Source organism: Zootermopsis nevadensis, unplaced genomic scaffold, assembly GCF_977971745.1.
Source record: "Zootermopsis nevadensis isolate Lab colony 2312 unplaced genomic scaffold, Znev_1.0 Znev_ptg000016l, whole genome shotgun sequence".
NCBI lineage: Eukaryota > Metazoa > Arthropoda > Insecta > Blattodea > Termopsidae > Zootermopsis > Zootermopsis nevadensis.
Genome location: NW_028259148.1, coordinates 2,569,457 through 2,591,155, shown reverse-complemented (window position 1 = coordinate 2,591,155; position 21,699 = coordinate 2,569,457). Strand labels below are relative to the sequence as shown.

Genomic DNA, 21,699 nt, shown 5'->3' with positions numbered 1-21,699 from the left:
ATACTACGTCGTTCCATTAACGAACGTCAGAAATAAAGCTACGTAAATCAGTTATTGCGTTCAGCTGACGAGTTTGTTATGTTGACTTAATGGTATTGCAACGAAAACAGATCATAAAGAAAGCAAGGAAGGTGTAAATTATTTGGTAGCACCCATCAGAACGACACCGATAACAAGAATCATGACTTAAAGGGAATCGTTGAGTCTGGTAAACTTTAAAACAACGTTACCAACACGTAAGATGTATTTTTGATCATTCCACCATTTTGATATTTGGCGGTTTCGTTGATTTACATAAGTGAGCATAATATTTATTCTGTAAGAAAATCTGTGAATTCTGTGTGTGCTTTTATCATGTGAGTACAAGATCGACGCAATTTTATAATATAGTTTGCAATAACATTGTCATCATTTGTATTGGAAATAATTCCAGCTAACCTCAAACCGCCATGGAAGAAAATGATGCATTGATGCCTTACTTGGCGTCTCTCGTAGAAGTTTCAATAGTAGAGGATTCTTCGTCGACGTTGACATTTTCTGAATTCGGAGGTAAAAATTGTCTGTTGACATCTTAAAACTATTATACTGTCATTGTTTAAGAAAATATGTTTATATCGCAATTTTGAAACTTTTGTTAGACTGAAGAAAAAGCTATGGACCTGAAGAAAACAACACCGTGAATATAAGTGATGTAGCTCTTTCAGATGCAGAATTATTTTCAAAACCAACTAAGATGTACCTTGCCTCCATATTGATAAACAGGGTGAAGTGCAGTGTGAGTTTACTTGTTTATGTAATTTTCACATGGAAGTGTAAAGAGAGTCATTAAAACAATTGTTTTAAAATTTTAAAGAATTAAGCATTAAAAGTATTGTAAATTGAAAATTCTGCATGCTGCTTGTTCTTTTAGTTGCAGCACAGCAAGATTCAAAATCTTCTCTAAAGGCAAATTCATCATATGTTGGTAAACAAGATGAATCCCAGGGTAAGTTTCTTTATATTTGTCAGGTCTGATTGAACTTTCAATAATCTATGAAGATGGCATATAGTTTTCCTTTAATATGTCTCAGTGTGTTTTGTATCATTTAGGAGGCTTTTAATCGCAAACAGAGTTGATCTGCTGAGTGTGAAGCTGAGTTAAAGAGAGACATGTGGATACCAAATATACATCTTGGCAGAAAATACCTTATGTTAGAGGGTGTGAATGAAACTAATATTGTCATTACCATTATTACAAGGATATTCTTTGAATACAGACACATCAAAGCACAGTAGATATGGGATGAATTCTACATGGCAAATGCATGGAATATATAAAACCTAATTATGACCTCAAAGATGTAGTGGTGTGTTTGGCACAGATACCATCACAGATGGTTTGAAACGGAGCTTTTACATACCAAACAAAAATTGCCTTTGTAATTTATGTGGTAGATCTTTCAGAAGGCACCACATTGTGATTTGTAAGCTAAGGGCTTAGTCATTGAGAGACTATGCTGAGAAGTTCTCTATCCATATAATTTTAGGTGCTTTTGTAATGGAACCACATTGCAAAAATTATATTTGTTTCAGACTTCGCGAGTCACGAGGTGTTAATTCTTGAAAGCCAGCCAGAAACAGACTTTTGTGAAGAGGAAAAACAGTATTTTGATTTGGTTTTTAATGGTAGGTGTTAATGTGTTCCTTTTTATATGTATTATTTTCTATTTCTGGTTATGAAGTTTGGCCTAAAGGTACAATTTGGCTGCACGCGACCGAGGCAGGCGACAGAGTTATTTCCAATAATTTTCTGTCCCATTGTAGATTTCTTGAAAATTGCACTATCACCTTCTTTGCCATACGCACCGACGTCCACCGCAATAAACTTGTAATTAGCATCCACGATGGCTAAAAGAACAATAGAAAAGAATGTTTTGTAGTTGAAAAAGATTGAGCCGCTGTTTGGAGGTGCTCTTAACCGAATATGTTTTCCATCCATGGCTCCAACGGTGTTTGGAAAATTCCATTTTATCCAAAATTCGTTCGAAATGCGTTGAAACTCTCCTTGCATAGGTTCAGGCATGAGTTGAGGTACCAACGTGTTTCTTAAACACCTAAGAACCTCCTTCACGATTGTTGAAATATGACACGCTGATATACGGTACGCAAACGATAGTGAAGCGTAACTTTCGCCAGTTGCCATAAATCTGAAAAGAAAGAAAGGAAGGGAAAAAATTGTCAATCACTCAATAAGTGATATCGTATACAAACAACACACACATACATACTCTCATACACTCATGCACGTACAAGAAAATGGGCGTATTTTCTCATTTCAGATGGAGACTGTAAAAAACGGTGGAAGTACATACGGGATTCATACAATCGATTTAAACGCAAAAGAAATATGTCAACCGGATCAGCTGCACCACCAAAAAATTCTAAGTGGGCTTTTTTCAAGAGACTCCAATTCTTAGAACTGGTTTTAACAGAAAGACCTACTGCATTTGAATTTGAAGTTGACGGGACGTCAACTTCAAATTCACCGGCAAACGCACATTTTGAGACTCAGACTGAAAACAGTGAAGGTTGTCCAAATGAAGCATCACAGTCCTCTAAACCACCGCCTCCACGACGAATAAGACGCAACAACAATCATGATGATATTCTTGATTATCTCGTGAAATGGGACGAAAGCCGGCAAATTGCAATGCAACAGTTAAGTGCCAACACTGCTACAGAAATTGAAGACGATATTGCTTCATTTGGGAACCACGTAAAGGCTGTGTTAAGGAAACTACATCCACGTTTGGAAATACAAGCTAAGAACGACATATATAACATTTTAAGTAAATATGAAGTGATTCAGATGGATATGCAAGAAGCAACATAAGTGACAAGTGGGATGTCCAACCCAAGTACATCTGAGGTATCAGCATATTCTCCTATAAGTACTGCCTCGACCCCCGAACCAACAAACTTAAAGGTCCAGACACAGTGTACTACACAGAATGAAGACAATTGTTATTATATTTGTGACATAATTAGTAATAATACAATATAAGAAACTTACCATAACGTGAGTGGCAGTTTTTCTTGTGGTGTTATATCCCCTTTTGTTTGTATGTTTTTTTCTATTAAACTCAGTACGTAACCAAACTGCTTATGATTCAATCTGAAATAACTCCTGAAATTATCTTCTTCTAATGATAAATGATTGTTTATTAACAGACAGAAAGATCCTTCTTCACGTCTGGTTTTGAATATTGAACTCACAGGTTTTCTTTGTTTCTTTCGCAACAAATAACACAGCAACACCACATCTTCTTCTTCTTCTTTGAGTAACCTTTTTAGAAGCATTTTTGTACTCATTTTTCACAGAATATGTGCACGTATGTCTCAACAAAACAAAGAAAACAAACACTTTGTCATTTTGGCGTGCCGCACATCTCGGTCGTCGCCTCAAAAGTGTGTGGCGACAAGCTGCGATGTGTCCGTCTCCCGTCTCTGTCGCCTGCCTCGGTCGCTTGTCTCTGTCGCGTGCAGCCAAATTGTACCTTAAAGATAGTTACTAATAGTCTGTTTAATGAATATCCATGTTATTGTTTTTTTGACATGAGGGATTTGCTGGCAGAGCTGCTATAGACAGCATGCATTCTCCAGGATTTATGAAGCAGATGTATTTGCATCCCTGGAACCTCTACCAGCCTTTAACCTCCTCCTGTATCATTACTGCTTAAAATATATGTATACATTTTGGCTAGGTCTGTATTTACATGAGTATCATTTATGGGAAATGGTCTGCCTTAGTGCAGTCTCTGCCATACATTTACATTCAAACCACTGTTTATTTAATTGCTGGGAATTTTAAAGGATTTATTAATTTTTATGCTATCTTGGAAAAGAAAATTGTGCATTTGTTAAAAAAAGGGCAATTTAACATCATATTTACTAGGCCTCGAGTGTGATTTATTGTTTGTAGCAGGGCACAAATTTCTCATTTTCTCTTAATGCCCATAATAATAATAATAATCTGTGGCATAACAGCCCTCTGAGAGCCAAAGTCGACTAGCTGGCTGCTGGCCTCACGTTCACATACCTGAGCAGAAGTGAACGATCATCCAACCAGATATAGGGTGACGTGTGGTCAGCACGATGAACCCCCAGCCATTGCTAGTTTCCATGACCGGATTACGCTACACATTGTAGCTCCCCAATTTCCTCCTGATGCTGGGTTGGCACCAGTCCCATAAACCGGTCAAAAATCTTATGAGAAATTTCTTTCCCCGAGACTCAAACCAGCGCGCATTCCGTATCACCGGTCCGAAGCATGATGCCTCAGACCGCGCGGCGACAGCGCAGGACTCTTAATGCCCATCCCAATTTTATTTTGCTGTTCACTGCAGCATCTTGGAAACTGTGTCATAGTGTCTGAGTACAGACTGGACGATCAGGGTTTGATCTGCTGCGAGGGCAGACACTTCTTCTTCTAGCCTCTGCATCCAGACTGGCTCTGGGGCCCACCCAGTCTCCTATCCAGTGGATATCGATGATCCTTTCTCTGGGTGTAACTCCCGGCCGAGAAGAGGAGGTACAGCTGTTTCTTATTCTTGATCTTGGCATTAGATGTAGACAGCCCAGACCCCCCAGCACCCATTTGATAGGAGGGTGCGTAGGCCCCGGAGCAGGTCTGGATGCAGAGGCTAGAAGACAAATCCTTTACCACCGCTGGGGATGAAACCCTGGTCAACCATTTTGTAGACAGACACTATACTGACTGAGCTACCCTGTCTCACATAAAAGTTTTAATAATATATCATATGTCTCTGGCTTCAGTTCTGATTTGGGATTCAGTCGGTATCTTTTTGATGCCAAAAATGTTCCATGAGGAAGTTTTGAAAATAGTATGATTAACATTTTTGTCAGTTCCGCTGTTGCTTTGATGTAGATCTGAAGAAGGTGATGTATATGCGGCTCCACTGCACAGTGTGTGGCTGTCACATTGGATGTGCACCTACAGCTGCCTTCATTATGGCCTCCCATAAATTTCTGCATGTGCTCATATGCATCGACTGTGAAGCATTTTACGAAAATGGTGGTTTTCCATGTGATGAAGATGGGAGTGAGACATTTTGTTGTTGGTGTGGACAGGGTGGGCAGCTGTTCTGCTGCAGTCTTTGTCCCAGTGTATTTTGTAAGGTCAGTGCAACATCTTATTTGAATTTGTTTGCTGCATGAATTGAACATTTTTCATTTATCTGAGTAATAATAGTTGAGTATGATTACACATTTCCTGCAAAATTTGGATCTTCTTATAGATGACGACAACATTTTTCATAGTTCCGGGCATCGCAATTTTGCTGTGAGGTCAAGTCAGACATATGAAGAAATATCGGTGCAAACAAAATATTTGAGGAGAGGTGTAACTCACACGAGAACAACATTTTCCTTTTAGTTAATATTGTGTCCACATTTCATATTACAGGACTGGAAAAGTGTAATTTATATTAAGAGTACAGTTTCCTCGTGCATTCTTTCCACCTTGGAATTCTAAACACTTAACTATTGCAGACTTCGATGAAGATATTAATGTCACATTCACGGACACAGCTGTAGTGTGTCGCATTCCATTATAAGTAGTTTCCATTAGTACTATCGACAAAACTCTTGGTTCAGAGACCAGTCATTCTGACTAAGGTTTTCTGATGCATCTATATTTATGGTATGTGGAACATTCTTATATTGCACTCTTACCTGCTGTCCTACGTGAGCGATTAAATGCGAGTTGCGCGGGTGAAGCAGAAATATCAAACTGGCTGTTTGTGTGGCGCTGACCTAGGTTCCAGGGAAGCGGCCAAAGTCCGAGATCAGATATTTTGATATTTTTGCGCGAGTCGCTGCTCTGGCCAGTAGGCGCATGCGCAAGAAAGCTCTGACCGTGCAGTACACGGAAGGTGCATGCACAGGAAGGCCGTGTGCTTCTATTGCGGTCTCTAACGTAGGACACAAGAAGCGATTCCACGCTTCATATGACACCCCATGCTGCTTATGCAGCTCGGGTAGCTCGCTTGTTATCGCTTACTTAGGACATTGCCTTAAGCTCTTCTGAAGTACTGCAGGTATGAGACAGGCACAGCTGTTTATCATAATTCCTTTGAATAAACTGTCTGCATAACTACTGGCCTTGGACAGGAAAGAATGCAGAATAATAACAGGGTTCTTAATATGTGAGGCAGGGTTTGTAGCGGGCTGTTGGTCTTTGAAGTGACACCTACATATCATGTGCCTCTCAGAAAATGCCTAGTACATGTGAACAGGAGGAACCTTGATATCATATACTCTTGTCAATGCCCAGTGCTGGCTGGACGTCTGTGGCTCAGCATGGCTAAAGCCAGTAGATAAAGGGACTTCAGTTTGGAGCTGGGGTGCACATTAGACCCAGCTCTGGTCTCAAGGCTGTGGTGACTGGAGTAGTCCCCCAAAGATCAGTTCCACGAGACCAAGAGACTAGAATTTGTATCATTTCATCATTCCTTTACTCATTCTTTCTCCCGTGGTTGTAAGACAAACGCCAGGAAGACAAACATGTGGTCTGTATGAGAAGGAATTGCATCTCGGGTCGCAAGCAACACACTTGCAGTGCTGTGCTTTGCAGTAATTAAGGTTAGAAATGTCTAATGGTGACAACTGAAATTAGAGCCACTGAGCTGTTGAACATTGGAAAGTTCATGTTGATATTTTGTTTAGTTAGGCCAGTTTTTAAAGTCTTTGGTATCATGGCTAAATGAGACAGATACTACTGGCACGACACTGGATTATTAGTGTTAAAAGTTTGATGGAAACAGGAGTACATTTTGACAAATAAATATGGTAAATATATTTTAAAGGAAGTTGTGTCATTGAAACTTCTTAAACAGGTATTACGTTTTTTGTAGCTTGAGAGAATTTGTCATAATTTATTTATCTTCATTCTGTACCAATGTAGTATGTCCCACATTTGGGTAGCTAACAAGGTTCAAATTACGTAATTTCAGAAATGCATTCGTCGCAACTTGGGTCAGAAGACTGTGCAAATGATACAAAAGTGTAGTGACTGGACATGCTTTCGGTGCTACGTACGGCCCATATGGGAACATCGTGCACTATGTTGGGGTCTCAGCAAGTTCCTCAAAGAACAGAGGTGAATGTTTTCTTTATTTTTTACAGTTTGATAAAGTAAAGCCTTAAAATGGCAATAATGAAGAAAGGCAATAGATTTTGGACTTTGTTTTGTGAGTACTCTACCGGGATTTTGTGACATGCATGTACATAATGTAATCTTTATATGTATAGATGGCAGAGAGGAAGACAAAAGATTCTAAACTGCATGACACACACTCTCACTAAAAAGTCACAAAACTATTCAGCAACTTTATTGGTCTGCACAAAATGGGATGCATAAAATAAAAATATTTTGATTACATGTTTTTAGCAAAGCTGAGAACACGATACCAGCAGACGTGGCAGAGAAATGTCCAGGTTTCAACCTATCACTGTGCTGTCAGGGCGAGAAGCACGGACATCTTAGAGCACATCAGCCATTGAGAAGTATTGTACCTCCTGTTGCAAGAGATACACTGAAAGTGAAGAATATGCGGACTCTCATGTCACCCAGTAGTGAGATGAATATATTGCGCAACACATTAATTTTGGGCAGGCAAGCCCTGGATACTACATCGTCATCCATTACCAAGATGAGTTTAAATACGGACTGCGGTGAGGCAGATCTAAACATTCCTGCAAGTAGTACTTTCAGTCCCTTGCAGTCTGTTAGTGTTGTTACAAGACAGTCACCAAATGGTGAAGATAGTTATGTTAAAAGTCCTAACACACACTGCGTTTCAGATTCTTCAGTCAAAATATATGACTATGAGACACCATTTAAACCGGGCGTTAGCACGGCAGACTCCGTTCTGCTCGCTTGTCTGAAACAGCCACTTCTGACATTTGAAAGTTCCTTTTTCAATTATATTGGGCAAAGTAGCATACAAAACCAAACACTCCACAAAGATCAAAGCTTTCATCAGAGATCTGCTGTTCCAGTAACAGGTTGTGTCACTGATAATAACCCTTCTGATAATCTTCGTGCTTCTGCGCCATTGACATATGTTCAGGTCCCAGAATGTAAAGTAATGCCTCCTAGATCCAATTCCAGTGCAGGTCCAACAGTGAATAAAGTATGTATGAATAAATATAATAACTTTCCACCCACATTGCCCGCTTCCAACATGTCTAACGCACGACGTATTCAGCGCAGGACAGTGACGCCTGTTCCGACATGCTACATAGTTAGTAGGAACCCACACGAGGTTCCAAAAGTTGTACCCAGTTTTCACAACCCTCAATTTCCAAGTTCTGGTCATATTGAACAAACATCTCCACCTTATCAGGACACGATTTGTCTGGAAAATGTTGAAAATGTAGTCACCAAAAATGATGTTCACATCAAAGATATATCTCTTGATGATGACAATGATATCATTGAAGTTTGCAGTAATGTTGAAGATTCAAATGATTCATTGAAAATTGGATGTGAATGGATGATGAAAGTTCTCAGAAAAACTGATCGCACATCAAGAATACTTGCATATCATGTGGATTTTCTTAAGCAAAAATTTGTATCTGAAATGGAGGGAAAAGATGCGAGTCTAAAGGGTTTAAGGCAGTTTGCTGGGAAGTTTCATCATCTGCTTGTGAAGGCATCTAAAAGGTTAAACTTAGAGAAAGAGTTTCTTATAAAGAAATTTAGTGACTGGTTGAATGCAGAAAGGGCAAAACATGAAATCACTGCCACTAAGGAAACAGGACCAAATTCTGATGCAGAAACCAGTCAGGAACCAGTAGTACTTCTTGATATGGAAATCAGCTATGAATCAGATCACGAGGATGTCTCCAGCCTCAACAGTGGAGTTAAACAAGAACTGATTGAATGTAGTGAGACACTCAGTGAAAATGGCAGTGATTCGGAAGATCCGTTCAGTGACTCTGAAGGCACAGAAAGGGGACAGTTAAATCCACTCTTGAAACCTCTTTTTTCATGCACAGTTAGGGAACTTATGAAGGATAAATTTAGCAGAAAACTCCTACTTCAGCTGCTCACAGAACATCATTCAGAAACAGCAAATACACAGAAGAGATGTGCTTTTTCTGCGAAAGGACTCTCGTTCACTAATGTTGCGACTCAGACAGATGCCCATAGAGGAGAAAAAGTTGTTGCTGAGGAAGAGGAATCTACAAGCACGCAGAACAAAGAAGTTTCTTCTACAAAAGAAATTCGATTCGTTGATGTCCCAATTCAAGCATGTGCTCCTAGCAGAGATGTCTTTACTGTTACGGACAAGGAATCTAAGATCACACAGAACAAAAGTGTTTCTACTACAGAAGAAATCCACTTCATAGATGTCTCAACTCAAACAGATACACCCACTGTTGAAGAAAAGAAATCTAAAACCAGTAAACTAAAACAAGTTAGGACTGTTAAAATGTCAGATCAGATTTCATCAAAAGTCAGCGACTTGTCATTGCATTCTGATGAATTTTCTGCAGACTCGGGTAAAAAAAATGAAAAGCGTGCGAAGACTAAGGCTGTAAAAAAATCACAAGTGGACAGTTTCCATGACAGATTAGAGGACAAGACTGGGAATGAAGAAAGCGAAAATGGTCAAAATCCAGGCAAGAATAATAGCGCCGGCAATGCACAGATACCCGAGGTAGTAACAGAAACTAATAGCATTCTGATGAATGGCGATACTGCACCCATACAAAGTGGATCTGAGTCGGAAAGAAGCCGCAAGTCTCTGGCTATGAAGAGAAAATATAAATGTGCTGAATCTTATAGCGACACGTCTACTGGTATGCAGACATACCATTCTAATCCTTTGAAAGTTGTCGCGAAGAAATTACGACCAAATAACCAAACTTCCCATTTTAGTTCTTCACCTGTAATGATTCCAGAGGGGACTAAAGTGGATGGTAAAATTCCTGTTGCTAAATTTACGGCTTTAGCTAATTCTGCTCTGCGGAAGCAGCTCATTAAACCCTGTTCTGTTTCAGTTATTAAGATAAACAGAGGAGCACCATACACATGTTGAATTACACTTTTTAGCCTGTCGGAAGGAAACGACTAGCTAGGCCCGTGATACCTGTGCTTTGGTTATTTGAGCAGTTATTTAAAGTTTATTTGTTATGTTTAATGCTTTTGAAAAAAACAAACACTTGCATCAGTATTAAATATGTGTTTGGGTTGCATTTCAATTATATATGGCAGTTGTAAGTTTGTGAGTTTCTGTATTTGAGCTTGTGTGTCGTCATAGTGGGTTTGACTGCACACTGCGTTCTGTATAGTTCCCCACTACTGTCACGCATTTCTGCCAGTTGCCGCAGTAGTGCTTCATATTTACTTGGTCTCAGTCTGTTCTTTGTCCAGAATATGATTTTGTAAATGGAGAATGTTTAAAAGAGTTGACATGAATGATTTCCGTAAGGGAAAGAAAGTACAAATTACATGTATTAAAATGCTTTTTTATTTACTGTGTGTCCAATGAAGGACGAAACAGCAGTGAATGGTTCTTATTTCAGTAGAAAAGTTTGATTACCACTGTTTTATACTACAGGTCTCACTGGAAGAAGAAATATTTCACAGTCGTACTAGAATACCACTGTGAATGTGAAATATCACAAATAGAGAAACTAAAATTACAGAAATGTTGCTACAAACAAAAGGTCAACAGACTGGTGACATTGAGATTCTCTTTCTCATGGCTTTTGAGAAGAGAGTATTTGTAAACAAATACCATGGGACTTTCGTAGTCAGTATAGCCTACTTTGTTTTCATCTTCTGTCTCCTTATTAAATTTATTTTTGTTTTCAAAAGCATTGTTTTTTTCATATTTATTTATCAGTTTTCCCCATTCCCCCACCAATTTTGTTACTGACTTAATAATTTGAAGTTTGCTTCATAATTATTTTGTGGTCAGTTTCTCTTAGGAATGGAATGCTTCTATACACAAATGCAGTAACCCAATAACAATTTCTGTTTGTGATACTTATCCAGGTACAGTAGCAGGTTTATTGTAATGTAAATGTAATGGATTCCACCTTTGGTGAATTAATACTGAATTTCGGTTTTAACAGTTGTTACTTTGTGCCCGTATTTACTTATTTTACGTATGTTATTGTGGCACAGATAATTTGAATATAAACAATTTCACAGCACATATGGAATAAGAAAAGTAATTCTTAAATGTGTATTTTGTTGGTGCCCTGAAGTTCATTGATTTATTCATGTAGAAAAGGTGCGAGACATTCATTGTCACTGAATATTCTACAGGTATCATTAATTATTCATCCTTCTTCATAAATAGTGGACAGACAATTGAATGTGAAATGGAAGCATCATCATCTTCATATCTGTATTAAGCCATCACGTTTGTCACGTATTACAGCGAAATGCAAATGTAGAATAACAGTTGTAAGTCGGATTGTGAGTTGCCATGGCAAGTTTGCCTGTAGAGAACTCCAGTCAATACTTTGCCTAGTTTTATACATTTCCAGTCTTGTAACCATTCAGCTTCTTACCTTTCAGACTACCGGTATTTTAATAGCAATGAAGATAAATACAGGTAACCCTCGATTTGCGCCAGTTCAATTTGCGCTGATTCAGAATAACGCCGATTTTGAAATCAGCAAGTCAAAAAGTGAAGAAAATATATTTTACTATTATTTATACCGTTTTACAATGTATCTCATACTGATTCTTATACTAAATCGTGATTCTTACATCGCTGATTTTTAATAAAAATTATAAATACAGTCATCTCTGCAATTACGTATGTTTCGTTAACGCGAATTTGCTCCAATGAGATCGATGAATCGGTAAAAGCTGGTTGTGAAATGTAAACTTTTGCATATGCGAGTTTGCTCTTATGCAATTTCATTCCTGGCGCTTTAAACTTTCAAAGGACTAATTTAATCTCTGCGGAGGTACCGGGGTTATTTTTACTACGCGATTTTCTATAGGTCTGCGTCTTACAAGAATACAACTACCGCATAACAGCAGAGATGATTGTACACATCAATCACGTGAAAGAATCGCAGTCAATCGCGGGGACCAACGAATTGCCGATTGTAAGTGTATAAAATATATTTTTTAAATTCCCTTTATTTTATTTACGTTATTTCAGAGCTTTAAATATAATGTCATTGTATTACTCGTCAATGTTTGGGTGCTGGGAACGCATGTCATTGACTTCCCATTGATTTGCATTATAAGAGAGTTTCAATTTACGCCGGTTCGTCCAGGAACGCATCTCGGGCGTAAATCGAGGGCTACCTGTATATTGTTAGAATGCTGTATGTTAGAATGCTGACAGTGTATATCCCTATTAATTGAAAACTAACAAAACTGTTACCAATGATGTATAAGAAGCCATTGTTGATGTATTTTTCTACAGTAAAATTTGGCAATTTAAGATATCTAAGTAATTTTCACTGAGGCATTATATTGCCTTTTGCTTAGTCCTCCAGTTCTCATGCCATGATTATATTGGTGACAGGAATATCAAAATCTGAACTCTGTTCACACATCTATCTAATCTGCTGCACATTGGTATTGTATTTTAATGGCTTGTGCTGTTACATCTATTGTGAAATAACCGAAGGCAATCAGTTGTAGAAGGAAGGAAATGTGTGAGAAACAAATCTGATAACTATTCTCCAGTTTCTTTGCAACCCACATGTACATGATTTTTCCTCTGTAATCGCCTCTCTCATCCCTTGTCTGACCAAGGTCATTACTATGTTTTTCATCTGACTTGTATCTCTGGGGCTTTCAACAGCAGTATATATATCTATTTTTTTCTGTATATCATTGTTGTTTTTAATATGATACTAAATTAAAATTACCAGGGAGCAGCATAAGCTCAAAACCACTTTTAATTATTGAATATACTTCATTTGCACAAATTTCAACCTGAAGTATTTTTCTCAAGATTTGCAACTTCTGTCAGATTTGAGTGTCGTGGATTTAGCTAGTAACATTTTTGAATTTTGTGTGTTGATAAAATCTCAGTGTGGTGCAAAGACTGTTAGTTATTTTTAGTTACAACGAAGTTTTAAATTTTAAAGCACAAATGTGATATGTTTATAAATGTTTAGTATTTAATGATGTTCATGTTTTGGATTCAAGTGTAAAGTTTTAATATTCCCACACATTTTGATAACAGAGGGCTGAAAATCATTTTTGATTTACTAAAATTTGTTTGACATTATAGAGGTTATGTACAAACAGATTTATCATAGCAGTTAAAACATTGATTGTGGTCTTCTGAATTATGATGCTGTCTAGTCCTGTAGGTGATTACCAACTTTTGAAGGAACAAATTACCTCCTTCTTCAGGTGATACATTCCTCTGAAGCATTGATATTTGCAAGAATACATGGCATCACGACCCATAAGACCAAAATTGACATCTGTGTCACTTAGAATAGTTAATGATTTAAACAGTTTTTATGATCCATGTAAAATTTTGTTGTGACAAAAAGGGATGTAGCAATGATTAACATGAATTTTTATAATATGCATGCAATATTGTATATAGGTATAGCTCAGTGAATAGTAGTAAAGACAAACATAGACTTTAATACAGTTTGTGAATACAGATAGTTGCTGTGATTTTAATCTCACAGTTCAGGTTAGTTTTATTTTGGTGCTTCATTTGATAAGGTCCAAAATTAACATATGCTTACATAAACTTAATATGTCTTGGTGCCCTCTAAAATACCAAGCTATGGCATTTTATGTACACCATATAGGGTAGAAGTATTTTAAAATAAAACATGAGATTCTCGTTTCTAAAGTCTAGAATGTTTGACTTGTAATGCACCGTGTGTATAAACTTATTATATATACAAAATGTGTAACCTAGATTTAATATAACTGTCTTCTTTAAGATATTATGTGTAAGACCCAGTATAAATTATTTTTTGTCCACTTTTTACATTTCTGTAGAATGTGTTATAAATGTTCTGTACTAACAAATTTTCTTCTATACAACTAATTGCAATTCATAAATGTATTTCCATTATCTTCTATTTAAAGAGCATTAAAATGGTTGTAAAATGTTCTCTTTCCCTTCATTGTGGTTTTGAATTTTATGTGAAAGACATACTTTTCCACAATGCTAGTTTAATATTAAGAATAAATGACACCCAGTCTCATTAACATTTTCAGAAAATGAGAATTAATTTGTGAGTATACTCCACCCCAATTGTGTTGAAATAAATAAGTTGCTCATTTATTATAACATTCCTAATAATTTCCACTGACCAATATTATGCAATGTTAATCAATGCAACTAAGTAAAAGTAAAATGCATGCTTATGGTTGCTTATCAACCAGACCAGAAATGGATGACACTGGATGGAAGGATTTTATAGAGAATGTAACTTAAAGGTCTGGCAGAAATGCAACATATCAAAACAAAAAAGTAAATATGAACATGGGTCTAGAAGAAATCTCCTTTGTGAGCCACAGCTCAATTTTTCTTAGTTAACAGCATCCAGATTCCATCTCTGCCCTATAAATATAAATTTTATTGATGGTATCTAATTGCAACATTAATTTAAAAGTCCAATAAATATTGTTTAAACAGTGTAGCTGTATCAGCATTGAAAATCAAATCAGTTCATTCCCATTTGAAAATTGATGCATATTCAAGTCACGAATTCGTAGGTGTGCATCTTTTTCATGTACATGTAAATGGCAACTACTGAAGGCTGGAGTACATAGAGAACAGTTTGAGCAATTGCTATGAAATTTCTGTTCCAAATGCAGAGTGGCAGCAACAAAAGTAGACACCATATTCAAAATTTAAGAAGTTAATAAAAGGAGGCCATTCCAGACCCATCTTCAAAGAACATTTTTTATATTATTTTGGTGTGTGTGCATGCATTTGTGTCAGACTGAAGTTACACTCTTTATAAGAATTAATGAACTCTCGAATAGTTTTTTTTTAAGATAAAATAATTGTAGTTGTATGTAACAGACTGACCACATTCTGTGTAAATGCACCATTGTGCTTCATTTGAACAATGAAAGAAATCACACAATCACTCACTGTCACCATCACAGTAATCTAGATGTTTACTTAAAATTAAACTACCGCAAATATAAAATGTTTATTATTGGTGACTACTTCATCGCAAAATTTCAATATAATCATCTTCCATTTTACGTAAATTAGTAGTTTTTCTTTACCACCAACAAATAAGACAGTTTTATCTCTGATTATCATCAGCACAGTTAAAATGTCTGTACACTCGCACAGATTCACAGAATAAACAGCAGCAGAACACATACCAGAAACATAACTTGTTGTCACATCCCAGTTCTTATTAATATTTGCCCTGTTACCATGTTTTGTTCCTCTTTCAGTACCTGTATGACCAAAACTGATCATTCTGCTTCTTAGTTCCTGCTGTAACGAGAAATATAAAAGTAACTGCCCTTCAACATTTTGAGGATGTATGGAAAACTGGTTTCAGGTAGCTGCAAGTTTAAAAACAGAACTTAATATACCTTTGTCAAAGAAAGATCATGTTAAAGATTAAAAAAGTAATATAAATTGTTATGACTCTGTGCATACAGAACTGTCTCAAAACAGTTTTACTTTCGAAGGTAACAGCCTTCTGGGATATTGCACAATGCAGTCTCACAGAAGTTGACCGATGTTTCAGAGGTCTGTACTGTCTCCATCATCAGGTTCCTGATAATGGAGGCAGTACACATCTCAGTCATCTTTGTATTCACCACCACGAGAATATGAAATTTCACTTGGTTTTATCTTTCATGATTTCTCATTTACAATTCAGTACTGACATCGGCATGTTTACAGTCTGATGTTTTCTACAGAAGTCTTAATATCGGTGCTGAGTCTTCTGGCCGTCAGTTCCCGCATTATGGTACACTCGTAGAGGTGTGTATGTCCCATTAGTTGTCGGTTCAGATGGCGCTCCAGGACGGGATGCAGAACCCCTTGTACTTCTAGGTGAAAGGCAGTGAGGCTTGAAACAGCAGTGATAAACAACGAAGTAAGTCGTTGCTACCACGGCTGCTGCCACTGCTCCAGCTTGGTACAAGTACGTAAGTGAACCGGCACCTGATACAAAAAAATAAAATAGGAATGTTATGCTGTATTCTGTGACTTGCAACACAGAATTTTAGCTTTGCTTCTGTCATCTATGTATTTACTGCAACTGGGTCAAATTTAAAAACATTAACCAATCACCTACGAAGTAACTGTAATTACCACTTATATAAATATAATTGCTTTTCTTTGTACAAAATGAACCTGGTTTCAGAGTTGAAATGCTGTCAGATATTAGAAAGGAAAAACCGATAAAGAGACTTCAAATGTTTCCTGTTCTTACCACTCTCATCAGAAGACAGAGCACCAGCTATAATGGAACCAATAGAACGCCCAATGCAGAAATGTGCAGTAACAGCCAAACTCTGCCCAGTAGCTGTGAGGTGGCGTGGAACCAGATGTCGTAGGTATAAAATCGCAGCTAACCACGCTAAACTCAGTGTCAGAAATTCCAGAGCTTCACAACATAGAAGCAACCACCATGGACTCCACAAAGCATATAGCGCTGTGAATAATTGAACAACACTGTCATTACAGCTGTCTAGGGTAAATTACATTTGAAATGGTGGGCTATTTGGTGCCCGTCTGGCTGGATGATGTCATCACAAAACATTCCCCATATAGTTATGAGACTTTTACGCCTATGTTAGTATATTTAACACAAATTTGGATACCTGAAGTATGATTCTTTTTTGCATCTACATGCTTCAGACCCTTTGTTGTAGATAAATTCTAATGTGTTAAAACCATGTTAGAAAGAAATTTTGTGTAAGTTCAAATAGTGCAAGTAGGTATAATAATAGTGTGTCTACACTCAACCATATTAAAAATTATATTTTATAAAATGAATTTATATACTTATGTGTATGAATAATACTTCCATAATTTGTAATTTATGAAGCCTATGCAATGGAATTTAAGTAACAGTTTGAAAATAAGTATATGTAGTTATTAATGACAAATATAAATATGTCATACAAAGTGAAGAAATTCAGCAAATCTTACCGGTGTACCGTACAATGTAAAAGATGAATGCAGTGATAAGTAGGTTGGAGTGACCACAATAATCCACCACTTGCTCTGAGAACCACATGACAGGAATAGCAGGGAGAGCTCCTGCTGTCAGCGTCAGGCATAAAAGCAGTTCGGAACCGAGCAATTCGTTCAGGTGCCTATACCAACACATCACAACATGAATAATGAAGGCTATGGGTTGGATTGTATACAATATTTTAGTTAACATGATCAGCACTTCAGTTAGTCAATTATTAGGAATAATTCATGCTCTAGTGTGATCAGGGACCACCTTAAGGGCCCATCACATTTTTCACAGGGGTATTCAACCTACATGACTGGTGAACACTGTTCCTATGTGTAACAGAGACCTACAAGATGTGATGTGAAGAACACCTTCGGAATGAAAGTATACTCCAAAGAGTATGGTTTTCTTGTGCTAGTGTAGAAGACATTTTTCAACTCTGCTGAACCAACTTCAGTGCTCAGTATATTACATGTACCTGCTATTTTAACATAATTGAGTGATTTGAGGTTCTCAAAGAACTAAAAATATTAATTTTGATCTTCTGGGTACTAATGCCATGTGGACATGTAGGTAGATACTACCATTTCAGAGGATCATGCTATCTCCATCATCAAGGCTGAAGGTAGTGATTGACATCGATGCAATGATAATGATTGTGCGGGATTTGAGATTGTCACAGCAGTGAGGACGATGACGTTCTTCTGTGTTGTGATACCATGTAAACTCATAAGTAGATACATTTTGGATAAACATATTGTCTCCATCTTCATGGTGAGTCTACATGGCACCACAGCTCAGAAGAACACCATCTTTGTCTGACTGAATCATATTTTCATTTGATGTCTTACAGTAAAAGAAATAACTCACCATGGCAAATATGAGTCAAGGGCACTCCAGAATATCCCCAATAGAATGAGTATAAGTGTGAGGGCAGCCAGTTCCCAGCTATACTGGTGGAGTCCCAGGGTTCTTGATCCTCGCGCATGCCACCACCAGTCTGGTTGACCAAGTGGCAGTGACTTAGCAAAGACAACTGTTACACATGCACATGTCATCAGTACGGCACAGCCGACAAACTGCAACCAGTAATGTGGTTGTCCAAACTCCAGTAATGAGAGAAAGCCCATGATGAGTCCACTTGTGGCTAATCCTATCCAGCCCCACGCCAACTGGCGACCCACATCGCCATGTCCAATGCTAGTCTCGTGTGTTCCTACAACAATCAAGGCTGCCAGAAGGGCCAGAGCAGCAGTTGGAAATATGTCTGCTACTGATCTCACCTGTAAAGAACAGTTAATACTTTAGAGTAATATCAGGTAAATTAGATCTATATTTAATCATCAGAGGGAAAGCAAGAAGATTAAGACTAATTTTATACTTCGTTGCACCATATTATTTCATATTATTAAATAAAAAATTCATTCATGGATCCCACTTTTAAATTCTGTGGGATGTGTTAACTTCTTATCTATACTGATGATGTTAATTTACTGGGAAAAAAGATAAATACCACAAAATATAAATTCTTTACTACATTCTAGTAAGGTTAGATTTGTAATCTCTTGTTATCAGAAAAAAGGACAAAGTCATAATATAAAGGCAACTAATAAAGACTGAAAGTGTGGCAAAATTAAAATATGCTGGAATAGCAGTAACAAAAATAAAAATATATTCAAAAGAAATTAAGAGCTGACTACATTCACATAATCTAGCCACCTTTCAGTTCGGCTCAGATCTATTAATTTTCCATTTACAAATGTGAAGATTAAAATATACAATATAATTTGCTTTTAATAGGTGTGAAACATGGTCTAGAGGGAAGATGTATCAGCAGGCTGGAGAAAATTCCCCAGTGAGAAGAATTATAATTTGTACCCTTTAGAGTGATATATCAAGGAAATTGAAAGAAACAGGACATGAGGGAGACACTGGACCTTGCCAGTTTTTGGCCCCAGATTTTTGGCATATCAAGGTGATGTTAAAAATAATTATGATATTTACATAACACTACAGTCCTAAACATTTCAACAGTCCATCAGTAATCTTTTATACTCACAACTAAGTATGTCCAGAATGTAGTGGTTGGATTGCCTCTGATTCTTTGACATGGACTACCAGCTAGGAGACTGTCATCATCCTCTTGCTCAACATCACAGCGTACAATGCACGTCTTATTAACCATCCTTCCTGGAAGGTTTGCAGGGATGCGACAGGAAAAATTCTTGCTACCACTACCACCACCAATCAGGTCATAATGACAGTACTGTCCTCTGGGATTTAATTCATCGCTGAATAGACTCACATTGACAGATATTATTTTACTATATTTTGTATATACTTTGCAGTTGATTTCACCATTTAAATCTGTGTAGCACAGATGAGGAGGCTCTGGAATTATGGAATCATTTACTTCACGCCGTTCTCGTCCATTATCATCGTCTTCTAGGAATTGATCCTTGGAAAGAGAGAAGAGAAAGACCATAATATAAAAAGGAAATAAATTACAGAGATGTGGCAAGGTTATAACTGTTTACTAATGGACAGAATACAATTACAGTAATTGTAATTGTTTGTGTAGTAAACTCCTTCCATGCTACCAATGAGATATACTGCTTTGAAATTGGTCCATCTCCCTCATATAATTTTGGTGTAGAAATAAATCTGTTCTTCTATAGCTTGACATTTTAAGATAATTGTTTGCAACGTCCTACTGATTAAGTTTACAATTTGTGTCTTTTTGCTGAAAAATTCAGTATGAAAAGTGATTTTTTTATTGCTGTTTTATTAAGAACTCATATCCTTGCCTTGATGTTTATCACATCCTATAAGGATTTTACGCAATTCAAATTGGAAATGCAGTTAATGTTTTGAATGCTTGTAGAAGCATGACCAAATTGACGTGTAAATATATGTATGTATGAGTATATATATTTGTGTGTGGGGCTGAAATTGTATAGGTGTTTTCTAGTTTCAGTGATTTATCTCTCAGTGATTGGCATTATGTTGTACTGCCATCTTGTACAGTAGTGACATCTATGACTGAAGAGGAATACTAAAAACAAATTAAATTTTAGTGTTTGGATTGCTCCTGGTGTACAAGTTTAGTTTCTTTGTGTGTGAAAGTATACAAGAAATAATAATCATGTTACTGTATATAATTCTTTGAAAATATTTTCATGGTCATATCTAGTGTTTCTGTTGATGGTATGTATATATATATATATAGTCAACATATAAAGTGTAAAATTTCTTGGTTATGTTAGTCTAGATTGGTTTGGTTAGACTGAACTGTGTTATATAATGGTGTTCTGCATAGGTGTTGTGTTAAACAATAGAGAAATCAACAAAGAAGATCTATAATAACCAAAGTCACTTGCAGATAAATATTTGCTGACATAAAAATGAAGCTGCAAATAATATTTTACTTTTTACACCTAATTTCCCATAATGTTTCTTCCCTTGAACTTAATGATGACTGCTTATTGCTTTATAGCAAATACTACAAAATCTTAATGAAATTTTCACAATAGAAAATATGTTCTGGAACAATACCTAGTAAGAATATTTGCAGATGTTTTCATGGGCAATACATTTAATTTTTATTGTTATTTTTTTAAAATTTGCATGATTACTTTCAAAATTAATTTTTTCCAAACCTGTTAGGATAAAAAAGTGTTACTTGACATTATTTTTCTAACCATTACATATTAAAGTAATTAATAAGAACTCAATTAAAAAACTGCAATAAAATCTACAGTTTATTTCTGAACCAGTTAGAATTTTCTGTTTCTAATAATTATTGCAGAACATAAGAAAATAGTATAATAGATCAGGCATCAATATATAAAATTCTCATGATATTTACATCTTCCACATCTTCAGGAGAGACTTCTAGTGAAGGTTCATTGGTGTCACCACTGCCTTCCATGTCATCATCTAGATCCAGTGTTTCTTCAGTTGTAGTACTAGTAGTATGGACATCTAGCAAGCCAAATTTTTGTATTTCTGCATACTCAGATTCACAGTCATAGTGACAGTTCATAATATTCAGCTCACCCACCTACAACATCACAGTGAATACACCTTGCTACAGTACATCATGGCAGGAGGAGCAGCATAATGTGAGACTATCAACAGATGAGATTTAAATCACTGATTAAACACACAAACATTCACTAAAGCCTACATGTACATTTCTCATTTGATTAAACCAACATTTTGGTCCTCTGCCACACTGAAAAAACATCTATGGAAGATAAATTAAAATTATGTGATGCTTGGAGTTTCCTGAAGTTATGAAAGGTCAGGTTGTTGGGGACGAGTCGGGATAGCTCAGTCAGTATAGTGACTAGCTACGGGCTGGGCGACCGGGGTTCGATCCCCGATGGGGGGCAGAGGATTTTTCCTCTAGCCTCTGCGTCCAGACCGGCTCTGGGGCCCACCCAGCCTCCTCTACAATGGGTACCGGGGTCCTTTCCCGGGGGTAAAGCCGGC

At 37.0% G+C, this 21,699-nt stretch overlaps 2 protein-coding genes across 3 annotated transcripts in view; one reads left to right on the top strand and one right to left on the bottom strand.

Moving 5' to 3' along the window:
• The first annotated feature begins 13 nt into the window (after positions 1–13).
• Positions 14–14,141, top strand: LOC110834394 (uncharacterized). 2 transcript variants are annotated; one of them, XM_022073495.2, is made up of 7 exons: positions 14–236; positions 434–549; positions 911–985; positions 1,573–1,665; positions 4,928–5,178; positions 7,014–7,159; positions 7,451–14,141. In XM_022073495.2, the coding sequence occupies exons 2-7, from the start codon at positions 450–452 to the stop codon at positions 10,107–10,109; spliced, it is 3,324 nt and encodes a 1,107-aa protein (XP_021929187.2). In that variant the 5' UTR covers positions 14–236; positions 434–449; the 3' UTR covers positions 10,110–14,141. The 2 variants fall into 2 exon arrangements, with proteins under 2 accessions (XP_021929187.2, XP_087205501.1); XM_087349375.1 differs by lacking the exons at positions 14–236; positions 434–549; positions 911–985; positions 1,573–1,665; positions 4,928–5,178 and adding an exon at positions 5,190–6,642.
• Positions 13,632–21,699, bottom strand: part of LOC110834405 (uncharacterized) — a 34,568-nt gene continuing 26,500 nt past the window's right edge. The window contains exons 5-10 of the mRNA XM_022073521.2: positions 21,071–21,265; positions 19,262–19,660; positions 18,073–18,485; positions 17,169–17,335; positions 16,447–16,668; positions 13,632–16,175 (exon numbers count right to left, since the gene is read on the bottom strand). Coding sequence (XP_021929213.1) covers positions 15,934–16,175; positions 16,447–16,668; positions 17,169–17,335; positions 18,073–18,485; positions 19,262–19,660; positions 21,071–21,265 — 1,638 coding nt within the window. The 3' untranslated portion in view covers positions 13,632–15,933. The remainder of the gene's footprint in view (positions 16,176–16,446; positions 16,669–17,168; positions 17,336–18,072; positions 18,486–19,261; positions 19,661–21,070; positions 21,266–21,699) is intronic.

Coding starts and splice junctions, on each gene's coding strand:
- LOC110834394 (XM_022073495.2), top strand. CDS start 450: ATGGAAGAAAATGATGCATTGATGCCTTACTTGGCGTCTCTCGTAGAA. Junction 986..1,572: donor TAAACAAGATGAATCCCAGG/GTAAGTTTCTTT, acceptor TATTTGTTTCAG/ACTTCGCGAGTCACGAGGTG. Junction 1,666..4,927: donor TTTTGATTTGGTTTTTAATG/GTAGGTGTTAAT, acceptor GCTTTGATGTAG/ATCTGAAGAAGGTGATGTAT.